Source organism: Mugil cephalus, chromosome 4 (genome assembly GCF_022458985.1).
Source record: "Mugil cephalus isolate CIBA_MC_2020 chromosome 4, CIBA_Mcephalus_1.1, whole genome shotgun sequence".
Taxonomy (NCBI): domain Eukaryota; kingdom Metazoa; phylum Chordata; class Actinopteri; order Mugiliformes; family Mugilidae; genus Mugil; species Mugil cephalus.
In genome coordinates this window covers 14,427,860-14,453,113 of record NC_061773.1, presented here as the reverse complement: position 1 = coordinate 14,453,113, position 25,254 = coordinate 14,427,860, and the positions used below count along the sequence as shown (strand labels likewise).

The 25,254-nt window shown below is 43.4% G+C and overlaps 1 protein-coding gene and 1 non-coding gene across 7 annotated transcripts in view; both read left to right on the top strand.

Annotated features, from left to right (window-relative positions):
- LOC125006504 (plasma membrane calcium-transporting ATPase 1-like) overlaps window positions 1-22,985 on the top strand; it is an 86,191-nt gene extending 63,206 nt beyond the window's left edge. For 4 of the 6 annotated variants that reach the window (XM_047582583.1, XM_047582579.1, XM_047582581.1 and 1 more), the window contains 9 exons: window positions 737-916; window positions 1,330-1,417; window positions 1,619-1,725; window positions 3,848-4,039; window positions 8,014-8,227; window positions 8,314-8,525; window positions 10,073-10,180; window positions 11,557-11,739; window positions 19,441-22,985. In XM_047582583.1, the coding sequence (XP_047438539.1) occupies window positions 737-916; window positions 1,330-1,417; window positions 1,619-1,725; window positions 3,848-4,039; window positions 8,014-8,227; window positions 8,314-8,525; window positions 10,073-10,180; window positions 11,557-11,739; window positions 19,441-19,689 (1,533 nt within the window). In that variant the 3' untranslated portion in view covers window positions 19,690-22,985. Of the gene's footprint in view, window positions 1-736; window positions 917-1,329; window positions 1,418-1,618; window positions 1,726-3,847; window positions 4,040-8,013; window positions 8,228-8,313; window positions 8,526-10,072; window positions 10,181-11,556; window positions 11,740-15,599; window positions 15,808-19,440 lie in introns of all 6 variants that reach the window. The other 2 variants (XM_047582584.1, XM_047582582.1) reach the window with 1 other exon arrangement.
- trnal-aag lies at window positions 18,173-18,254 on the top strand. Its single transcript has one exon. It is a non-coding gene; the product is annotated as a tRNA-Leu (tRNA).
- Window positions 22,986-25,254: the final 2,269 nt, after the last annotated feature.

Genomic DNA, 25,254 nt, shown 5'->3' with positions numbered 1-25,254 from the left:
ATGCTGATCCCTTCATAACCTGTGACGGACGCACGACTTGTCAGAATATTTTATGCTTGTTGCCATTAATTTATTTTGCGTGACAACATGTTTGTAACTGTGAGCAGACACAGAATACTTGATAAGGACAGGTAGAGAGGGCTTCGCTCTCTGGTACATGCCCATCGTTACATCATGATACACCACGACTCTGCAAAATAAAAGCTGCAAACATCAGTAGATCCCAGCTACCAGACCTTCCTTCTTTTTGTGTGATTCACAAAGCGGCTCCTGTTTGCTGCCGTAAAGCGTCTCATTGAACCGAAGCTGCTCACAGATTTCCGGTATCTTAATAATAACCTGGCCCTGTTCACTCAGGACGACGCTCTGCTCTGCATTAATCAAACAAGTGGTGTGTGGATGTGTTTGTAAGCAAACACACTGAGCCCCCGTCGGTCTCTGTCAGATGCCAGATTGTATCAGATGAGCCACCTGGTGAGCAGAGGAAGCCTCCAATGGCTTCCTGATGGTCAACTGATCATCAGGTGACCGGTATATACGTGCATGTCAAGAACAGTGGGTTCACAGGTAGAAAATGCTGCTGTTACAGGATGAGTTAGTCCTCTTTTAGACCCTCAGCTACATAAACGTGCAGGTCAGCATCCCAGGAGACTGTTAAAGCATCATTAATCCGTTAAACGTTTTCATGTGAGGGTCTCTGTTGTGACATTTTCTTTTTATTCCCTCAATCTTCCAGGTGCCTGCGGCCATTTCTAAGTGTCAGCGCGCCGGCATCACTGTGCGCATGGTTACCGGAGACAACATCAACACTGCCCGCGCCATCGCCACCAAGTGCGGCATCCTGCTGCCCGGAGAGGACTTCCTGTGTATGGAGGGCAAGGAGTTCAACCAGCAGATCAGGAACGACAAGGGAGAGGTGAGACGAGCTCCATATGTCGGATTAAAATAAACTCCACGCGAAGCACCGACCACGAGACAACCACGAGAAATGTTCAAAACAAGCGAGCCTTGATAAAATCATGGCTTATTAAGGCCCAGTCGCAAACATGTCAGCAAGAACTTCCACACCTACTTTCACATCCAGAGAATCATGTGCATGTCTTTAGAGCCCAAAGACTCAAGGAGGTTACATCATGGAGCGAAAATTAAATAAAAATGAGCGACAACCCAATTTTCGTATTTACGCGAGATGCTGTTGAATGTGCGATTGGACACAGTGTAATCAGTGTAAACAGACTCATAGTTACCGATACTGTGTTGTGTTGGAATTTGATACATAATTTGTTGATCTCCAAAAGTTCAGCTCTTCTGTATGTTTACATTTTTTAGGTGGAACAAGATCGTCTGGACAAAGTCTGGCCCAAACTGCGTGTTCTGGCTCGTTCGTCCCCCACAGACAAACACACTCTGGTTAAAGGTGGGTCGCGTCTGACTGGGATTTAATGTCCGTTGATTGAACTGAACTTTGTTTAGCGGCTTGTATGTTTACTTGTCCTTGTGCACTAATCACGTTAGCCAAATTCTGACTGATCCGCGGTGAACGCACCGTCCGTGCTTCTATAAATATTAATGCAGTCACTGAAATGCAGATCCTTTCTTGTTCCACTCTGTTGACCAGGCATCATTGACAGCACAGTGGGAGAAACGCGACAGGTGGTGGCAGTGACAGGAGACGGCACCAACGACGGCCCCGCCCTCAAGAAGGCTGATGTTGGCTTTGCCATGGTAACTGCTTCTTTGTTCGACAGCTCCTCACTGCTTCACTCATCTGCTTCTTCAGTTTTCTCCGCATGATTACCAAAAGGAAAAAAAAAAACAAAAAAAGCAAACCTTTAACTTAATTACATTTCTAACGCAGCCATGAAATAGGTATTTTCTCTAAACCTCACCCACTATAACTCTTGTGTGTAATACTGTAATACCATGGATTCATTAAGGCAGCTGTGAAATGGAACAATAAATCAATAAACCCTTCATCGCGGTCCCACTCTGCCACCTCGTTACTGCCTTTGTTTTTCACAGATTGACAGGAAGGGTTTATATCCGTTGTCTTATGTACAGTGTATAGTAAATAATGTAGCACAAACAATATCCTCATCCTCGAGTCCTTTAAATGATTCCCTTTATGTTGTAAGTTTTATCCAGTTTTGCATGTTTACACTGTATAACTAACTTTTTTTGCAAGCCATGCAGGTTTTCAGTTAATTAATTGCTGTACAGTATCAGTATTGTCAGTGCATGTTATGTGCAAATTAATCAGAAATACCAATAAGACATAAAGCTTTTACCGTGTATAAATCAAGAATATACACATACATTAAACGGTTAAAATGCATGTGAGAGCTGTACAAACAGACAATGAGTCTGAATGAATCCTCTCTGTGCTCTGAGCTCTGCTCACTGTCAGTGTTTGTCAGGGGTGGACGGATCAGCAGCTGATTTCTGTTAGTTTAATTAAGATTCAGTCTTGGCTTCAGAGCAGAAAGAGTTGGACTGAACAGACGATCAGCTGATATCAGAGCTGACACAGGCCTGTGGATGAGCCCAGTAACATCAGCTAACTCGTGACCTTTATTTGCTGAGGAAAGTCATCTGAGCACCAGCGTCTCCTGCAGGCTGCTGGAGCAGCTGCCAGTGATGTCAGACGGCACGCTGACAACAGTTCCTCCTCCTAAACGCAACTAAAAACACTAAGCAGTGACCTTTGAGTCTTAATGTCGCCCGTTTGGAATATTTTTGCTCCGGAGTCTCCCCGCTCAATTATCACCTGTTTATCTGGAAAACAGAGAGAGCATCCAACCTCCATCTGTTTAGGAGGGTCTGACTGTGCACAGTAAACACGACACCGAATCCTCTGTTTTATTTTTACCACTGCATCGACCCAGCAGCCAAAAAACACTCTCACTCAAAGCTTTGAACAGTTTAACTGAAAAAGGGTTTTAAACTCAAATCTAGTGATGGTCACTGGCCGGTGAGTCCTTACCGAGAACGTGAGGTGAATAAAAACCACCCGTCTATTATCCATTGTCCTTAGATGATCGTTGGTAGCTGGAGTCTGTCTCAGCTGTCGTTGGGCCAGTGAATAAGAACCGTCGCTATTTTTGCAGTAGTAAGTTTCACCTAAATCCACTTTGGAAGCCGAGCCGCACGACTTTCCCTCTCCTGTCCTCGTACCTGTCACACTGCCATGCATGTTCAGCAGAGTAATGCTGCTGAGGTAAGCAGTTACCCTCAACCCCACAAAAAACATGACCACTTGTCTGTCTCTGGGTCCCAGCTCGGCATCGTATGTGTTGGGTAACCTCCTGAGAAGCCGCGTCACAGCTGAAGTGTTCGTGCACATTTATTTAGAGCCAGTGTTTCCAACTTTTTTTGGCTTGTGACCAGATTGTAATCTTTCAGCACTGACACAGACACATCGTGTGTGTCTATGAGTAGAAGGAGGAAGTAAGAGTGTGTTTCTGTGTAGCAGAAATCCATTTTTGTACTTTCCTGCCTTATTAATCTCTTTATGATTTATCTTTTGGAAGTTGGGACTTTATGTTCTGGCTTTGTAGCCTGGGTAGAAAGTACATTATTACCCTCAAATCAAATAAATGTGTGGTTTGGACTTTAAAATCTCTGGGGCTTTATAGATTTGTGTCGCCAGCCGTTGAGACTGATAGTTTGAGAGCACTGCTTTAAACCCATGAGGAGATAAAGGACATCATTAAAGCCAACGTAGAAAAACGATCGGGTGTCATTTGGTTCAATTCTGCAGCACAGATGAGGTTGATGAGACAACGACGGGACTGATCGTCTCATTCATTATTCCTCCGTCTGATCATCCCTTTCTGCTTTTTGTCAGGGAATCGCCGGCACAGACGTGGCAAAAGAGGCATCCGACATTATCCTGACCGACGACAACTTCACCAGTATTGTCAAGGCCGTCATGTGGGGGAGGAATGTGTACGACAGCATTTCAAAGTTCCTTCAGTTCCAGCTGACTGTCAACGTGGTGGCTGTGATCGTGGCTTTCACTGGCGCCTGCATCACACAGGTAAAACCTCTCATCACAGACACACCAGGTTGAATGTAAATAATTATGATGGATGTGATGGAAGTGGAAACAAAGTGAGATATTACACCAATCAATGTCCTCTCATGGTGATTAGCTCATGTTTTTAGCTCAGTCATATCAGGTCGTGATGTCTCTTAACTGTTGGCTGCATAGTGATAAAATCCTCCATTGGACTGGATAGCGACGTCGATCACCTTTCCATCTCATAACAGTTGTTTTAATTTAGCCTATAACTAAATAAGTAAAAAAATCGTCTGTATCCTCATCCCATCCTTCCCTTCCTCAGGAGAGAGGTAGCTTGGACATCCGACCAACACATGTGTGTATTTTGGTAGATAGCAGTAAAAAGGACTAAGCTAATCTCTCAGTAGTTGAAAGTCACATGGTCGTGTGGTGGCGGCATGGAGGGGGCGCTGTTCCTGAGGTGTCATGGGCCTAACTTAATGAAACGTCGGTGAAGGAAGGAAGGGAGGTGCCCACTTGAAAACCCCAATGATGTGCTAGGCTAGTTAGCTGGTGTCTTCTTGTTGGTTGCTAGGGCGTAGCTACCTGCTAGCCTGCTGGTTTTCAGCTGGACTGGACTTCTAAATGTGTTTTGCCTCAGATCTTGGCACAAGGGATTGTAACATCGTGTTAGCTCAACGATTTGCTATGACAGCGAGGTGCTAGCAAAGCTGTAGAGCCTGTCTGCTACCTACATAACTGTTAAAAATCCCCTCCAGAGACAGTGTAGTAGGTAAACCAGTGAAAAAGTATTTTAATGTAGCAGTCCTGCACTAAATCCTAGCTTCATGACTGCTCTAATGTTCAGTTTATGTTGAAGTGTCAGAGAGGCGGTGATTTAACTAGATGACCATTTTGTAGGATGTAGTTTGTGGTGCTTTTAAAAGTGTTTCTGTTGTTTAGCCTGGCCCGCTGACTAAAACTGGGTTGTCAAATTAACAAAAAAGTGTGTCGACACAATATTCCTACAAACAGCCGCCGCCAAAATGAAAACACTGAATCTACATCAGTCTTTGATATTTCAAACTAATGTTGGACACCAGAACCTCCATGAAGCTCATATTTAGTGCAGGACTGATATATTACAATTCATTAGTTTTCACTAGTGTACCCAAGGAACTGAGAAGTGAGTGTATATTTTATTTGACTCTGCAGCTTAAAGTTTAAATGTAAAAGATAATTTCCTAGTCTGATTTACAGTTGAGATACATAAAACATTAAGATCTTGCGGCTTTAATATCATCAGGTTTAAATATTTAATTTCTGAGGTGAGAACTTGGATCTGGTCAGAATTTGTCATTCTTGGATCATAGTTTGTGCCTCAATACAGTATCAGTAATGAACACAGACAGTGTGTTTTCAATATCTGAGATGTTGTGATGAGAAGAGTTTTTCTCTCGAGCCATAAAACAATCAAGCGTCACATCCTTTCCCTTTTTCTTCATCAAACCAAATTACACGTGGGATTGTGCAGCAGAGACTACAGTAACTTAATATCTAATTAGGTGTAATATTATCTTACACATTTGTAATAGGTCAGCTGCAGAAAAGGCGACACAAGCCAAACTGCCTTGTATAATATAAAAATTGACATAGATTTCCACTGTCTGTAGCTGCGGTAGCTGTTATCTCCTCTACTTTATACTGCTCAGACTCAGCACAGACTATAAATAAATATATATAATTAGGAGCAGACAAATAATAATTATAATACAACTGGATGCAGGCAGTTCAATCTAACTTCTGAAGGTAACATTATATAACCTGGAAGCTGCTCAAACGTTGCTCATGTGTTGGCTTAACGTTGCAGAGAGACGCGCCTCAATGAGTGTGGAGAGCTATGAAATAGATTTTATACCATTTTCCCCCAAGAGTCCACAAAAAAGTAAATTGAAAGGACAAGCTTTTTGAGACGGCATGAAATAACTTTTGTCTCATCGCTGCGTTTTGATCTCAGACTGTGTTTGATCAACAGAACCTTCTATATTTTGATGGTTTAATTAAATGTTGAGGCATCCTGCCGCATTTGATGCATCTGCTCGCACACTGTGGAAACAGCTGTAAATCTCTATTTGATCCGATCCGCAGAAACAATAAACAGCGTGTCAGTTGAGATTTCAGTGTGACCGTGTGACTTTCTCTCTGTGTTTCATAATGTGCCTCTAATCAGGCAGCTAAACTCTGCTGAACAATAAAGAAAAAGAGATCTTGGGGCTGTGTATTAATTGAAAGGCTCACAGCTGGCAGGACAGATAACTAACTCGACTACAGAGCGGAGTAGGCTAAGATTCAGCCTGAAACCATGGAAACACATCGCCATCATAATCCTGAAATATAACGGGGACTCAGCAGGTCTGTGGTCTCTGTGCTGTGATTATACTCCCTGATCATCCAACGCTTGGTCTCTCGGCCACTGATCATTAAGGGATGATTTATGTCTTTGCTGTACATACGGAGGATGGACCTAGGGACATTCATTAGGTTTCAGGATCCAGTGTGTGTGCGTATCTGTGTGTGTGAATGTTTTTTTTTTTGTCTTACTTTGTTAGATGCATTTAAATCACTCAAGCAATTTATGCCATGCACATTATTGTTCTTGTAATAATGGCTGCCGAAACACTGTATTTACTTTTAGCTCTGCATTCACACCATGCACTGTGTTTATCTTGTACTCTGTGTTTAAAATCAACTACCTGTGAGAAACCTGTAGAGCTCCATGTGCAACGTTCCTGCTGCCGTTTTTTCCTAGTTGTGAATTCCACCAGCTAAGCACAAAGTTAAAAGGTTGGCACAGCTACACTGAGTCCAGACTGAGTCAGAGACAAAGAGACTGTTAAATTTATAGTTTAACCAATGTTTAATCAGTGGTTTTTACTTGGCTAAATCTGCTGCCTTGTCTAAGTCAATACTCTAAAAGAGTATTTGTATTGGGTTAAACTAAGGATACATAAAAATAAATGTTGCAAAAACTTTTTAAATTAAGCAAAGCAGCAAAATAGCAGTTCCTTTATTTGTCCTGAAATGTCTTTCCACCTGGCTGTCAGCTAGCCTCTCTCCCGTGGCTACGGAGATTAATTTCTGTCCAACCTTACAGAAAATAATCTCCTTATCTCCACAAGTGTTTGTTTTTCCATTAAAAAAAAAACTGTTTGTTGTCGCTTTACCAATAGACAATCCAAAAAAATTGACAAAACCTTGTATTTTCCATGTTTATCCAGCCATACTAGGCCTGTGAGCCACATCTGACTCAGCTTTTTTTCTTCTCCTCCATCTTTACCTGCCAGATCAATCAGCGTTGTACTTATTTATTACTGGCTGCGTGAGCACAGTTGAACATGTTGCAAGTAATTAGAGAGACTCACACACAATTGACCGAGAGGAGAAAACATGGAGAAACATGGAGAAAGCTGTTCATTTGTTTGGGTGAAGACAAACCCATTGTTTTTTTTTTATGCTCACTCAGCGCCTGATAATGTCCATGAACATACAGACATTTAGTTCAAACTGATCATCTGTAGTAGGTCAAGAATGTGACAAAGACAAAACGTACCTACTAGGATATTTAGTGGAAATGACACTCTGGATGAAGCCAAAGGCCTAAATGTGCAGAAACACTCTGTGTTGGTCTGGAATTGGTCCACAATCCAAACCCACTCTTAGCTGCAGATGTTACATCACCATGAACATGACATGTGTGCTGAGACTAAACGTTGTGCAGTTGCAGAGAAAGCTCATGCAAAGACACAAATTTGCTCTGGGCGGCCTGGGAGGTGTTGAGTCATTTTTGGCAGTTTGAGTATTAAATCATTTCAAAACTGTGCATGTCTGTCGTGTTTTATGAATGAACATAAAGATCAAGACTGAGACCTTTCATTATTTGATAACTGTTTCAGTTTGTTTGTTTGCTTATTTAAATTAATACTTCCTGACGTCTGCTCCTCCTCCTGCAGGACTCTCCTCTGAAGGCCGTCCAGATGCTCTGGGTCAACCTGATCATGGACACTCTGGCTTCTCTCGCTCTGGCCACCGAGCCGCCCACCGAGTCCCTGCTGCTACGTAAACCCTACGGCCGCGACAAGCCTCTGATCTCCAGGACCATGATGAAGAACATTCTCGGCCACGCCGTGTACCAGCTCGTCATCATCTTCACCCTGCTCTTCGCCGGTGAGTTCACCATAAGCAGTTTAATGTTTGTGTCCCGTGCGTGGAAGATGTTTTGACTCGTGTCCTTTTCCTTCATTGTTCTTCAGGCGAAACGTTTTTCGACATCGACAGCGGCCGCAACGCCCCCCTGCACTCCCCGCCCTCAGAGCACTACACCATTGTGTTCAACGTGTTTGTCATGATGCAGCTCTTCAATGAAATCAACGCCAGGAAAATCCACGGAGAGAGGAACGTGTTCGAGGGCGTCTACAGGAACCCCATCTTCTGCAGCGTCGTGCTGGGCACCTTCGCCCTGCAGGTAACCTTCTGTCAGGAAAAACAGAACATATAAAATAGTATAAAGCAGAGGTCTTTCAGGTCAAGGACCCCAAACTGATGAGAGGTTAAGTAGGGACCCCCTACCTACTGTATGTGTTCTATATTAAACTTGGCCTAGCGCTATTTATAAATATGTAAAATCATTATTAGTATTTTGCATTCAATATTAAACTGTTAAATAATACACAGGTTCAAATATTATATATTTTTTTATTTCAAACATGTAAACATAAACATAGCAGCTGCGTCAGGGATTTCACCGGGGTCTGAATAGCATCTACATGTCATATGCGGCTTTGTGATTGGCTCAGCAGTGACAGGGGCGGGGCCTACTGTGTACAGGAGGCTTTGATTGACGGGTCATGACATTTTCTGCCTCCATTTATCCCTTTGCTAAAATATGTTGGTTGCATGTTAATGTGTGTATGAAGAAATTTTAGATTTTGGGGGGAAAATTAAAAAAAATAATAATATAGAAAACGTCTTTTTACCTCCGCAGACTGCCTGTTGAAGTCCCTTGCCATAAGGAAGGGAGGATGCTGTCACACTAGCAGTGACATATCAACCAACTGAAAACAAATGTACAGTAATAGAGCTAAGCTAACAAGCTAGGACGAATAACTATTAGCAAGCTTGGAGAGAATTATTTTATTTCCCAACAAATTAAAGGACAATAGAGAAAAGCTCTAGGAACTGTTTGTACTGATTATCTCTAGTCTGGTTGAACACATGTTAACTATGTCTGTGAAAGTTCATCCAGATCTTGGTATTTCCAAAGAGAGACTGAGACTGGAGCCTCTGGCCATGTATGGGTTGCTAGAATACCATTCATTAGGGAAACAAGAGGAGCTGAAAACTATTCCCCCCAGTTACAGGGGAGTATCTTTACAGCCTTTACAGACCATGTGATTTTAAAGTGTGCTCCTCCTACAGATGCACCTAATAAAAACCTCACTATTCATTCAGAACTGAAGAAACTTGGATTAAATGTCTTCAAGAAACCCAACAAGTCCAGTCTTATTTCAGTGTTTATTTTTTCTTGATATCTAGTTCAATTCATTATCTGCCTTCATACTGATTCTCCATACTGTAGCAGCATAGCAGCTCCTTTTTAACTATTTCACGATTTTCTCAGAATAAACAAAATCCCTCAAAAGAACCAAAACCAGCAACACACCCTTCGTAGCTCATCTGTGGACATCAGCCATCAAGCCCACTGGTTCCTACTGTCTTTAATAACACCACATAAATAAAGTTCACTGCACTTTAAAGTAGCTGTTTCTTAAACAGAAGAAAGATGAATTTCAGATACAGATTAATCTCCATTAGGAATTATAGCGAGTCCCAAAGAAGCGACTGAAAGATGTAACAGGTGGCGGACAAACAGACACTCCTTGTTGTCAAGATCGTTGTGTCATTCTGAGGGATTTGTTGACAAGAACAGAAAACGAAGTGTTACCAGACTAATCCCTTAAGACTGTGTCATCACGCTGCTAAGATGTGCCGTATGCTCCTTTTCCTCTGCAGATCGTCATTGTTCAGTTCGGGGGGAAGCCGTTCTCCTGCACGGCCCTGACCATCGACCAGTGGCTGTGGTGTGTGTTCATCGGTGTGGGAGAGCTGCTGTGGGGACAGGTGAGGCCACGGCCAAACACCCAAACATGAAATACCTGAGGCGAAAAAAAAAAAATATTAAAACGTGTTAAGAGGTGGATGCGCGGCAGCAAACTGTTGCCCGTCGCACTTTCGCTGCTGCAGCGTTGCCATCACTACCATCGCCATGGTAATGAGCTCAGCACATGAAAGCAGCGCGACTCCTGTTTACGAGCTCGGAGGGAAAACAAACCCAGCGTGCCAGTCCCTCTGTGGATTCACTTACCATCACATGTATGATCCCGTTAGCACAGACACACGCACACAAACAGACGGGCTCAGAGAACATTTATTAAACAGAAAAGTTGAGGTTTCAGAGGACTGCTGGGTTCAGTTGGAGGGCGCAGACCAGCAACAGGAAGACTGAAAGATGCTGACAGAAACAGGCTGATGTGACTTCTGTGATTTATTTCAAAGATAAAATGTCAAAAAAAAAATTCTGCCAGAAGATGAAAGAAGAGAGGAAGGTGAGAGGGACATAAAAAGCTCATATGCAGCTGCTGTAGGAGGAGGGATGTGTCTGTGTCGCCTCTATTTAATTGAACAATTAACAAATAACAATTTATTGGCAGGACAATAGAATATAGCTTTTACATGTGACATTATGACACATGTATTTGATCAATAATAAAATATGTAAGGAAAAGAAATAAACAAAAGGAATGAATTAATATATTACAGAAGTATTTTTACATTCAATGTTCTGATAAGTTTTAAGGAACGTTTGCATTTGAAACTTTTAAATGCTTTTTTATCTATGTTTAGCTTTTTAACTAACGGTGCCTTACAGTCACAGTGACACTTATGCCCATTTGTCCACACAAACACGCACACATTCACACACCGGTACTCAAGGACACATCAGCATGTACCAAGGACTGAATCACTAACCCTTTGGTTCGTGGACGTACTCATTCAACCTACTGAGCCTGTAGCGATTCATGTTTTGCAATTAAAAAGTTCAGTTAATAACTGAGTTCATTAGTTTGCATTGTAGTTGAAGCTGAACTCTGTGTTTTATCATGAAGTAAGTTGTCAGATTTCACTTGAAAACTCGATGCCGATTATTGCTGGTCAGTAACTTTAAGTATTTCTTGATTCAAATGAGATTAGTCAAGGGAATCTGTTGTAAGGCAAAGGTAAAGTTATACTGTTCTTCACTTCACCTCATACAACTGGAAATCATCTTTTATCCTCAACACCTGTCTTTCAAACTCATCTCCTTCACTAACACTTCTGTAACACAAACAAACTCAGTCTGGATTCAGTCTGGGAAGACAAACGAACACAGACGCTACACTGACGTTGAGCATGAATCAGTGGGTTGACGTGTGTCCTCTGTTTCCTCTCACCCTCAGCTGATCTCAGCCATCCCCACTCACCACCTCAAGTTCCTGAAGGAGGCGGGCCACGGCATCACGAAGGAGGAGATCCACGAGGAGCAGATGACAGAAGGCGCGGACGAGATCGACCATGCTGAGATGGAGCTGAGGAGAGGCCAGATCCTCTGGTTCAGAGGTCTGAACCGAATCCAGACGCAGGTACGAACGCTGAGTTGTCCATGAACGACCCCCCAGCACCAGTCTGATGTATCACTAACTTGTCTTTACTCTGAGGTCAAATTACCACACACATGATGGTCATAGAAGTCACTATTAATGTGGAGGTTACTTTATTGTTTGCGGTAAATTGTCATGTTTGTGAATTTCTGTTTAAAACTGAAAAGAAACACTTTTCTAGCTTTTCTATTCAAATCCTCATCGATCGTCCGCTGGTCGACAGGACGGAAATGAACCGAGAGCAGAGTCAGCTGTCGCACGCTGTCACGACAGAGACGTTAATCCAACGCATGCCTTATTTAAATCTCTAATTGAGAGTCATTCACAGTTAATCTCTTTGTCTCTGTGACACTTCAGGCATCTGCAAAGAAAATAAAACTGGTGGCGCACAAATAGCATCTGATAGAGGACAAACTGGAAACAACTTCAAAATATAAAATACCTGTTGGATGGTACGGTTGAAGTGTCAGAAGGAGATAGAAGGACGAGCCAGTCATGTTTTAGACATACTGTGTGTCCACACACTTGGCGTTAGAGTTTACCGCTGTGGACTATCTGCTCAACCCACTAATACTCTTCAGTATTTCCAGAAGAAGCTGCCTGGACTCTGACTCTGATCGTGGAAGCCCACGGTGAACGAGTTAGTTGTTTGTGTCTCTGCCGTCAGTCATGCGTTTGCTATGATGGAGAAAATCTGCAGCACGTGTGGAGGAGAAAACTAAAGACTTAACACACTGCAGCTGTTGTCCAGTTAATTTCACACTCTGCTGCAGAGCTTCCGTACAGAACAACTTCATTAAAACACAGAAATTAAAGACGTCAACCAGCGCATTGGGGAAAAAGCTTATTGGACGTTTTCATTAGTGGGTAAACTCATAAGTCACTCTGTCTCTAAGGGTTTTTATTTTATAGTGTGAGTGTTTTTATGAAGTGAGCGAAAGCAGAAATTTCAAAATGTATTGGGAAAACATGATTAAGGCAAAGCAGGATTTTGAGAATAACTAGATAAAATAAAAAAAACTTTTCCCACTTCATAATATCTATAAATCGGATTTATCATTTAGTATTTCTCCCTTAGATTACATGTTTGTGACTTGGCTGCGTATCTGCGTGTGGACAGATCCACACTCACTGAGCACTGGCATGTCCACCGGCAGTCCCATTCACTCCCGATGGGCTTCATTAGCTTTGATGCTAACACCTACCTACAGCACCAGCAGCCAGTGCTCTGCTCCCACACACTAGACGCGCACTCGGAGAGGTCAGGTGCTTTGTGTTCGACAACAGTGGGTTAACTCCTCGTTCTTGTAGCCGGAGGCAAAACACGTCTGAATTAACAACGGCTAGTATTTTACCTCCACCTCACTCAGAGGTTTATTTGTCACATACACAATCACACACAGTGTTCTCATTAGAAAGTGGAGGAAATAAATATAAGCAAATGCGAGGCAATATAAGGCAGCACAGAGAAATAATTTAGACAATAATAAAACAATATAAAGTAAGGTTGTGATATAATGTGAGTGTGTGTGTGTTGTTATAACAGTCCAGACACTCGGTGTTCCCTGGTTTTGGGGCCCTTTTACTAGCTTGAGTCAGGATTTTGTGAATACATTTTAACATTTTGCATATGTTTAATGCTAAGACATTAACTGGTACTTTCTGTAATATAATTTTTTTATGTAAAGTGACTCTGAGCGTTGCAAGAAACCAAACTTGCAAGAGAGCAAACTCTCACAGTGTGTCCGAGTGTGTAATTATTTAAGAATAAAAGTGTGTAACACAAGATTAGGTGATAGATTTTATTTTAGGCTTTTCGTAAATGATCAAACAGACCAGGTCAGTTTTGACCCTGGAGGACAAACATTGACAGGCAGACGAAGGCTGGTCTCTTAATATTTTATGATAACAATGTCTGAAGACTTTGTTACAGCTGATAATGATGAACATATCAGATATACCAGCCGAGTCAGCAGCTCTCTTCTGCTTCACAGAGATTTTTTAACTTTTTTGAGTCACTTTTACTGCGTTGTTTTCAGTTGCAGTTGTAAAAAGAAGAAAATCACCAGACAGATCAGAATTATTGTCCTTGCGCGCAGTACAATGAGAGCAGCTAAAGTCATCTCCTCTGTGGTTTTGTGTAAGAGCACAAGGAGACGGTATAAAAATACAAAATCAATAAGGTGCAGATAAGGGAAACGCGCTCGGCGGGTCCTCTTGAAGCCACTGAGGGGAGGATGTCATGTTAGAAGAAACAGAAACAAAGCTCTCGTCCTGTTTGCGCTGCAGAGAAAGGAGCAATCTCCCCCTTCCCTTGATGAGTGTGTATCTGCAGTATCAGTCCGCCGTCCTCCCGGGATGGGAGGATGAGGGAATGGAGGGGGAGGCAACGAAAGGCTGCAAGCTAATTAGGTTCTTATCTCTCTACGCTCCTCTTCCTGTCCTCCTCCTCTCTAATCCTGGTGGGCAGCGTTGTGCCGCTCAACGCCTCAACAGTTAAACACAGTGGGGGAATAATTGGTACAAGCAGCACCTCGCTGCTGAAACTTTATCAGTCACTCCCAATGACACATTTCTCCTCTTTCTCCTGTTCCTGCTCCCTCTCTCTCAAAGTACTGTCAGCCCGATTCTAAAGTCCTTTCTTCTTTGTTCCAGTTTCGCCTTCATCCCCTGGTTCTATCAGAGCTTCTTATGGATTTTAATGTTTTGTCACTCACTGAATGACAGCTTTCTCTCTCAAACGTCTCTCCTCCATCCTCGTCTCCCCCTTCCTCCTTCTCTTTCTCTCCCTTTTTCTCTTGCGTGCTTTTCCGCGTCTTCACCTACTTTGTATAAGCTCGATGAGATTTTCTTTCTGCTGTAACACAGATCAATGATGTGAAGGTTGTTCCACGAGAGATGTGCTCCGTTTAAAAAGAAAGAAAGAAAAAGAAAAGAGAGGATTTTTCATTTAGTAAATGCAGGAAAGACTTTGGTGGCAACAGTAATCACTCTTACTGTCTTAATGTCCCTGTGTCTTCGGATCAAAAGTTAACCTGACGTGTCAAAACCTGGACTCTAGAAATCATTTTAATATAAATGCTGTTGCAGTGTCTTAGCTTCACCTTGACTGCATCTAATATGTATCTGTCACCTGTTAAAACCAAAAGAAGTCATGAGTTAGGTTTAATTACATGATGTTTTTTACAGTTCTGCTGCGATCTAGGATAAAACCATCCCAGCGAGATGAAATATGCTGAATATCTGAGGCTGCGGGTGCTTCCTCATTAGTCCGGGGTCACATAACGGACAGCTCTCGTTCCAGCAGGTTTCTCCTCTGGTTGCCTCCTTACTGTATGAATAATCTGCATATTAAGATCTAATCAGGAAGGTGGCTCAATGAAGCTAATGAGAACACTTTAACGAAGGTCAATGGTATCGGTGGTTTCATATCATTACCCGTATAATACATCCAGATACAGATCACGGTGTAATAAGTAAATCCCATTGCAGGGGCACATCCACGTATGGAGACGCTGCTTTAGCGGCTTAGCTCTGTAAAATGACACCTTCATGGCAAAAATAAATGTTGGTTGATTGTAGTTTGGAGAGACGCATGATCGTTATGTGTCGAGCTAAACATTTAACAGATTATTGTTTTCTAACACCATCTTTGTTTGTCACTGTTACTGAAATACTTCTCCTGTCTGTCTGAATGAAATAACACAATCGCTAACTTTCTTAACAATCAAACAGCCTTCAAACTTTCTCTCATCTCCCCAGAAGTCTTTTCCCGTCTCCTGGTCTGTCTCCTTGCTCCGTCTCTGCTGTCTAACAGTGTGTTGTGGCTGATCTTCCTTCAGATGGATGTGGTCTATACCTTCCAGACGGGCCAGGCGGCGGTGCCTGGCGCCCTGCGCCGCCAGCCGTCCGTCGTCAGCCAGCACAATGACGCCACTGCCGCCAAAACTCTCTCTAGCCCCACCCACGTAGGGCTTAGCTCCTCCTCCTCTCTCACCAACTCAGCTGGGGCCCCGCCCCCTGCTGCTGCTTCCTCCTCCACTGCAGGCAGTGAGTCTGTGACTGGAGGCCAGCTAACACCACGCTTCACCCGGCTGGACTCTTCTTCTTCTTCTTCTTCTCTGTTTTTGCATGACACCCTGAACGTTGCATGGCATCGCACTTGTCGTTAGCATGTGTCTGCGTGTCCTCGTCTAATCTGAACTAATTGACACAGGAAGCGTAGTTAGCATGCGGTCGCGAACGTAGCCGAGTGGAAAACCTTCCCACCGTTTGATGTTGGAGCTACTCTGCGACCTACTTTCTTAGTTTTCTAATTCTGTGAGTTGCAAGACAAGACATTTCTGGCAGCATTTAAAGCTGTGCCACTGGCAAAACAGCAACACATGCAGAATGTTGCCAATTTCTTTTTTTTTCTTTTTTTTTTATAGTAGCACCACTAACAAAGCCCTTCTAATCTCACCCTCTGCTAAATTTCATTGTGTTCAGATGCTTTACAATAAAAGCCTCCCAGAGGTTTTCTGGCGCTAAGTTTTTAAAGTGAAGCAGTAGGAAAGTCTCAGTTAGTTTACATTTGCAACAAGTACGCTGCTGAAATTACAGCAGGGAAGCTGTAAGTACAGAAGCAGCACGGTAGCAGAGAGGTGATACAGACGAATGGACGAGATATTTAAAGACATTGTTCCATATTTTGGAAAATACCTCTTTGTAGCCCTGCGTCCAAAACCACATCGTATCAAACATATCACTCACTGACACAAACGCAACCACAGCTGTTTTAGAAATGACAGCTGTATATGCCGCTGTCAGAGAGGAGAACTCGCAGACAACCACCTCCATCTCCGTTCCCACGTGCTCCCTCCTTCACCTTCCTCTGCCGTTGCTGTTGCTTTGTCCTCTTCCTCCGTCAGTTCCCTCTCGGCTTCTGCTTCTCCTTCTGCATGTTGTGGAGACTTAACTCTTAGCATCTATTTAACCCTGATGAGACTTGATCACAGCTGTTGGTGCACGTGGCCAACAAGAAGAAAAAGAGGCTGTGAATCCTTCTTATTCGTGACAGCGAGGAGGAAAAAAAGAAAGAAATCCCTGTCCTATTTTCTTTGTTGTTGTTATTTATTTATTTTTCTTTCCTTTTCTCCGAGGCGAAAAGCTGGTCAAGATAATTTTATGGGTTAATCCTGAGCAGGGTTAAATCTGTCAGGCTCAGCAAGTCTCTCATGGTTTAACAGCCAAGAGCTTTTTAACTTGTGAGCTGTGTGTGTGTGTGTGTGTGTGTGTGTGTGTGTGTGTGTGTGTGTGTGTGTGTGTGTGTGTGTGTGTGTGTGTGTGTGTGATGGTTGCATGTATGCTCTAAGCTCCAGTGTTCAGCCTGCAGCTCTCCTGTGGTTCAGTAATAGAGGGCTTTGAACTGCAGGGTTATTAATTATAACGAAGAGTGTCTGTTGGTGCGTATAAATCAGTGTGATCAGCTGCAGCCTCTGTGGATTCATCGCAGAGAAAAGAGAGCAGCTAGAGGACAAAATGATTTGAGCTCTGAATGTGACGATAAATCCTTAACGGTGTGCACCCGTTGGTTTTCCCATGTGTGTGTGTGTGTGTGTGTGTGTGTGTGTGTCGTTCGCTGGGGTCGAGTACTATATTGAAATTGTTCAGTACTGTTGCTGACAGTGTCATGGCTGAGTTGGAAAGCCCCGACACATATATATTAGTCTTCATACATTTTTATTTACGCATCAAGAAAAATGGGAATTTACACCCCTGAAATAGAATATGAGCAAAGGCAGGTCAGAAAATTTGGAAAATGACTCATGGTAGTTAAATCTGGACTGAAAAGATTTTTTTATATGTGTTCAGAGTCTGTGTCTGAAGACTGGACCTTTATGTCAAGTTGAATCATACTCTCTAAATCCAAGGTCCACAGCATGTCTGGTACCTTACACAATAAATTGAAATTCATACTAATGTATTGATATGTCAAAAATTAATCCTTCTTTCTTCCTGTAACAAAACAACAAATAGTAAAAGTTCTCCACACAAGCATAGTCGTACAGTATATAAAGTTTAATGTGAGCGAGGGGTTGTCTCATTAAAGTCAGACTCCACACGCATATTTCTGATGATATAAAGGTTCAGTTCCCTTCCTGCTCGGTCACATTTTGAGGACTCATGTTCCCTCTGAGGACAGACAGGCTGACCTTTTATTTTAGGTTGGAAAATTATCATCTTTAAGCCAGACAAATGTGTTTTTTCCTGTTAAAACACATTTCCCGACGTCTACAAAATTTGCCTGACGACAGAACACATCTTTAGGTTTAGTCGTGGTCTGTGAAGGGGATTTTAGACAATTTTAGTGTCGAAAAAAACCTACTTCGTCGTGGGAAAATTTCTTTTCACCCCCATCTGGCGTCCTTCCAGAGGTAGCGTGGCCGAGCGGTCTAAGGCGCTGGATTAAGGCTCCAGTCTCTTCGGGGGCGTGGGTTCGAATCCCACCGCTGCCAAGATTTTGAGGAGTAGTGCATCGGTTTTTAACAGGGGCTCCGTGGAGGGAGGTACTGGATAGCGATTGCAAAATCTTTGCTTGATTAACAATTTTCTATATTTATTTAAAATTTTCCCCCACAAATTTAAATTTCTCTAAAAAGACATTAGCATGAATACAATTAAGGGATAAATGGAGGCAGAAGACGTTATTCGTCAGCACTTCCCTCATTCAGCGATACAACAGATGTTTCAACAGCGCAACATTTCACAGAGAGCGCTGCGCCAGCTGAGACTTGTCAATCAAAGCCTCCTGTGTACCGCAGGCCCCGCCCCTATCGCTGCCGAGCCAATCACGAGGCCGCATATTACTGCGGCAGGTTCCCTGTAATTGACCGAGATGTAGCCTGATGTAGCCTTTGAGCCTGATGTATTGTAATGATAATGAATGCAAAATGATAATAATATGTATTTATAAGCACGAGGCCAAGTTTAATATAGAACACATATAACAGGTAGGATGTTCCTACTAAAACCCTCCATCAGTTTGGGGGTCCTTGGCCTGAAAAACGGTGAAGACCCCTGGAGTAGTGTGTGTAGCGTGACCTACCTGAGGCTGCAGCCCACTACCCCACCTTCACACACTATGGTGTGATCAAATAGGTGCGTCAAGGAGCAAGTACATCATTTCCCAGTATCAGTTATTATTTATTATCTGACACTTCTGTGACGGTGAGTCAAGAATCAAAGCTGACTTCTAAATGGGTGCAAATCCAAGTTCAGCAACCGGAAACGAGAGTCGAGGCAGATTTAAATCCATTCTTTAATCAAATAGAGGTTTGACCCTGGCTCAGGTGTCCACATACATTTAATGTATCTAACTCGTATGAAAATGCGGATCGGCTGTGTGTTTTTCAGTTGCCTGTTGCCTGCACTCGCTGTCTCCAACATTGTGTTGAACTTTTATTTTTTTTTTACCTTTAAAGTTTTGTGGATATTTTTCCCTCCATGTTCTCATTCAGCTTCTTTTGTTTCAGTAGTTGACCTTGTGTTTTGTGGTTGTTCACCTCCCTACCCGGATTCAGACGCACGACCTCCATGTGTCCCATCAGCCCCCGCTGCCTGTTTGACATCTCACCTTCACAAAAGTCGCGTCCCGTCGACCCGCTCGTCCTCTGACGTCTGTTTTTTTTTCCTTTGTTTCAGATTAAAGTGGTGAATGCGTTCCGTAGCTCCCTGTATGAGGGGCTGGAGAGCCCAGAGTCCCGTAGCTCCATCCACAGCTTCATGGCCCATCCCGAGTTTGTACCCCTGTCCGAGGAGGAGGAGGCTCGCATCCCCATCATCGAGGAGACCGGAGACGAGATTGAGACCATCCCCAGCTCCTCGTCTGGGGCCACGGGAGGAGGAGACCCGCCTAGGGCCGTCCCTCACGACAACGAGTCAACCATCTGAGCTCCTCCTCCTCCTCCTGCTCCTCCTTCCACTCCCCCTCCTCCTCCTCCTCCTCCTCCTCCTCCCTCCTCTCCATCAGCATCGTGTGTCACCCCACCAACCGAACTGTCACACCAAGGAGGGACATCAGGACTCTGCTCATCCCCTCATTCTGCACACACATGCTACACATCGTCTTCCCCCCACCCACCCTCGGTCATCCTGCCACGTTGTGTTTCTCATCCTGACTGTGGTGTCGTTCTTCCTGTAAGTCTGTTCCTCCACCACTACCGCCACCACCACGCCAGAATCAGTCGAGGGTGGAGTCCAGAGTCTCCACAGTGGAAGGCCTGTCCCAGTACCTTTTATGTATTTTTTAGTTTTGTTTAGTTTTGTTTTTAGTTTTTTTGTTTTTTTTTTTACTTGACGATCCTTTTTGAAAAGCTTTCAAACTGTGTTGGGTTCAATTTTTGCGGGACTCGCAGCAGCATGTCGTGTTGTGTATTCGCTTCATTCCTGCGTCCTCAAAAAAACGCACCGAACTTTTCAAAGAGTGCAGTGATTCTGATGTACATACGCTTCGCTCTTCTACACAGCTATAAGCCGGGTGTTGTTCAGAAGATTTTTAGGCAAATGCAAAAATGTAACCCTTTTTGTTTCCTTTCCTTTAGTTTTTTTTTTTAATTTTAAATTTTAGATGGTGACCATTTGTTTGTTCTTAACACGAAGTTCTTAACGAATGTTCATTTTATGGTTGATTCAAACTCCTGAGAATGTCTTGTGAGTGTGACACTACAGTCTTCAAGGTTCAGCTGTTCAAAAAAAAAAAAAACTGTTCTTCCCTTTATCGTGTCTGTATGTGTTGGTTTTTCTTTAGCTGCCGTGTTGCATGTGGAAGGATAGAAAACGTTTACTACCCGAAAACCACCCAACGTGGCGGCGCCCAGAGAGGCCCCGTTTGACCGGATCCCATTCAGTCAGGGTTCTGGTTCCCTCTCCCCCTCCCCCCCCCCAGAACGTCCACTGTGTCGGTAGGAAATAGGAAAGTGTGGTTCATGGTCCCCTCCCCCTCCCCCCCTCTAGTAGGATGCATGATTTCTTTCATTCGTGTTGAGTCGCATGATAACTTAGGAATGAGTATTTGGGATTCTGTTCGTTAGTCTGCAGCAGCGTCTTGTTCAGAGCTCCATGAACATCTTGTCTGTTCATCCTGAAGACTGGACATTGTGTCATGACGGGAGGACGCAACTGACTCACCAATACTCGGCCGTGGACGTGGCTCACGTTTACATGCAGCGATGAGGTTTCCGAGGCCTGGAGCCAGGAGTCAAGTTCTCTAGAGTCAGAGAGCAAAAGCCTTTCTCGATGTTGTCACAACACACATGTAGCACTGGTAAAAAATGAGGCCATGGCACTTAGAGGACTGATGACAATAACATCGTCTCGCACTAATTTATCAGTTTTTATTTGCGTCAAGGTTTTAAACACCTGTACTCATACTGGAGATGAACACCCTCTTAAAATTCCCACTGTGTTTTTCTCAAAGGATAAATAACTCTGACCCATAAGTGTTTACGGGCTTTTCTACGCAGTATTTGAACGATAGCGCCACGGACGAGGCTTATCTCCTCACACTAAAGTTCAGCCCAGACCTGACGTCCACCTCAGATCACGCGGAGGTGTGATGGATAGAGCGTCCCAATAAAACGCAAAATGAATCACTTGTCCGGCTTCTCCAATATATCCTTTAGTCTCAGCACGTAACTGTGTCATTTCATCTCATGCGGACAACCTTTTGCCTCAGTGTAGTTGTAGAGTCTGATGAAAGCACTTGAATGAATGGCGAGACGTCTTCAGGAAAACTCAACCCTTGCTTTAGCTTTAATTTAGATTGTGGGAGCCCTCACAGACGCTTTGCTCTTCCATAGGCTCTAAAACCTGCCGTTGAGCTGGAACAAAACGTTAAAAACGGAACGAGGGCAGTATTGATCGAGTCTGTTGAAGTTCATTTGACCAGACAGGAAGTAAATGGAGCTTTGACGAGCGCCTGGACCGTCTGCCTGTGTTGAAGACAAATCTTAGTACCGCTTCTGATGTGTTCGTCCCCTCGTTTGTCCATTTTTATGAGACTAAATCAGCCGTCAGTGACGTCACACGGTCCGTAGCGGAGAGAAGGTGTTCGTTTCCATCGTCGCCATCGCCCTCCTCCCGCTCCTCCTCCTCCTCCTCCTCTCTGACGTGTTTGATTGACAGGCGTCGGCGTGGCGGCCACGCCGAGGTTTATGGGAGACTGACGACGTCACCAGTCGGCCCGTGCAGTCAGATCCACTGTGTCCCCGCCGCTTGACGTCGTCCGCGGTCCTCAAAAGAACAAAAGAATCGTCCTCCAATCAGAATCCGAAGCAGCGGTGCGTCTAATCCCCTCTTAGCCCGACTAGCAGCCCCCAACCTATCTACGAACACGTTATCGAAGTAATGTGCTACTACTGCCATATTTCCAACTCCTCTGTCATGACTAGGTTCTTCCTTCCCCTTCGATGAGCTTTTTCTATGTAACTCAGAGCCATATTTTATAGGTTGTCTGTATTGTTTTTTATCTCATTGTTATCGAGGTTTCCTTTGGACTTTCTTCCCCTCCCCACCACCACCCGGCCCTTTACTCCAAACACGACCAAAAAGCAAGGAGAAAACCCTTCAGTCGTCACTGCCGAACCAAGTTTCAAGGACCTCTACAATGTTTACATGAAAAGCGAGTCGGTGGCAGTTCGCCTGCGCTTCTCTCGTCCGACCACTTCCCTTTTCATTCCCTTGCTTTCCTGAATCTTAGAGTTACTATTTAACTAAATGGGGAATCTTTCTTGCATGGTTTTCATATAAAATTCAATGTTTTGCTCATTTTTTACAATTCTTCTGTATTTTTATATTAAGTACTTTTTAATATTTTGGAGATATATGAATATATATGTATAGGCTGAAGAGTTTGGTGACAGTACAGTACATGAATGAGATGAATCTACCGTGGACTCTGTCTTTTTACAGCTCTCTAAATATTTATGCCACGTGTGTCGTCTTGGTCACCTGATGTTAGGGCTCAGAAACCTGCAGTGACTTGTTTACTTCCTGTTGGCCCCTCAATTGGAATCTCAACAATCTAGCCTCATCAGCCCCCCCTTTGACATGAGTATAATCACTTTATCTAAAATGTTGTGACACACTACACACTATGTGATTTTATCAAACTCCACTAGGGTTCAGCAAATGCAACATGAATACAGCTAACTGAACATTAAACGGGAGTGTATAATTGTTTATCCGAACTCTGGGTTTGTTTGTTTTCTGTACTTTGAAGCTACGACGACTGGTTTCTTTGAATGAGTGGGTCAGTGCTGTTTCCAAGCCGGAGCTGACACTTTTAAGGGAGGATCACAGCTGTGTCCCGCTTCAGGCTCCGCCTCCTCAGAGAAGGTCCGTGAAGGTCGACCTCGATGGCGACCAACATAGACTGAATTCAGTTCGAATCCGAGCTGACTTGTGACCCATTTAAAAGTTAATTGGGCAAACAAAACAAAGCTCTTAATCTTAATCTTAATCTTAACGTACTAAAGCCGTGGAGGGGAGGGCTGCATAAAAGTCTAGACCCGGCTCTGGACCACAGTTATTATTTTGGTCTAATTTTAGTTTTTATTGTGGTTGTTGACGTCAGACTTCGAAGGAGGCGGATTCTGTGACAGGACGCAGCTCCTGCTGTAGAAGTCATGTCCATTTTCTAAACCATTTGAGATGAGGGCAGGACTGTTAAAGTGCCGCAACGTCACTTCCTCTGGTCATGTACACGTGAGACACACCTTCCAAACGATGGCGCCTTTTCCTCTTTGTTTTGTCCGACTGCTCATCACCTGCGCTCCTGCCATCAGTGCAATGTAAATATTGTCACATAGTAAGTGAATGAAGTGTCTGGGTCGTTAACAGGAAGTGGGAGAGGGGGCAATCAGCCAATCATCACCCAGCAAAGCTTTAAGAGTGTTCTGCCAAAGTTCTTTTCACTTTTACTTTTCCTTCTGCACATGTTTGTTCACATGACTCCCCCCACCCCCCGTCTTCCCTCCCTCCCACCTGGATAAAACTGAACCCACCCTCCCCACTCGTGGCGGTCTAGTGTTGGACTGGTCGGACTGGTTGACTGGTTGCCCTCCCGTCTCATGCCAGGTGCTCAGTGCAGACGCTGCGACCGGTTTGTGCTTCTGCTTTCACTCACGGAGGAAATAGACAGCGGACTGAAAGTCTTCACCTGGATTTAGTTCTCCAACAACGTTCATTGTTTTGTTTTTGTTCTGTTTTTTATTTGTTGTGTTTTTGGGTATTCTTTGGAATATGTGAGATCTCAGTTTGCCACCGTCGTTTTCCCATGAGGACTTCAGTACGGAGAAGGAACTCGCTTCTTATCCAGTCACTGTTGCATTCTGACTGCGTTGCTTCCTCTTCAGAGCACTGCCTTTCTCAGAACAGCTTCCTGTCTTTGGATTTTAAGGAGATCTTTGGAGAATCGTCACTTCAAAAATTCACAAATCAGACAAAAAAAAAACTGGAAAAATCACAGTTGGAAAAGTCATAACCACTTAGCATATATATCTATATATTTATATATTATATCTATATATTTCTGTCTGGCATATATACATATATTACATATAAATACATAGATATATGTGGTTTCTCAGTTGAACTTCATTGCAAAAAAGACTGAAAAAGTTTTTTTTTTCTGTAATTACTATGATACACAGTTATAGGCGTTGGTGTTATTTTTGTATAAACATAATATCATCTATGTGGCATGCATGACATATATACAAAAATTTGGTGGTTTAAAGCAATATGTCCAACCTGGTGCGATTGGTTCCGTCGTGTTCTGTGTAGCCTAAAGCCACTCTGTACGAAAAGAGATATATATAGAGAAAAAAAAAAACGACAAAACAAGAAAAAAAATAGAGAAACTGCATTTGGATAAACTAACTGTTCGGTATATGTGTTCAATGTTCTGTGTTCTGCATGTTTTAGTATGGAATGAAACATCCCAAATGTTGACTTGTTTTCCAAATGAATCTTAAACACACACGACCCCTAAACACATCACACACACACACACATAAACACACACACACACACGTATTTGCACTGTGAGGTGAAACACACTGAGGAAATGAACACTGTGTGACGTCTGATGGTTGGACTGATGAAAGATGAAGACTCTTCTTTTTGTTTCCATCGTCATTTAACCAGAAAACTAAACGACTGCCTGATCTCATCCGCTTGCGTTTTTTCCGCCGTTTCACCTTCCCGCCACAAACACTCAGATTTACAGACTCCTCTGAACCTGGGGAGGATTAGGAGGAAGGAGACACTAAATCAGGCCTCAGACATTCAGCGTGTGGTTCAGGTAGGCCTCCGCTCTGCAGGTCTTCATCCCACCAATCACATCCATTGGGCCGCCATCCTCCTCGTCCTTCTCTGACGGAGGAGGACGAGGGAGTTTGTTGCTCACCTGTCAAATGTTTGTCCCGTCAGTGTATCTCATCGAAGATAAACTTA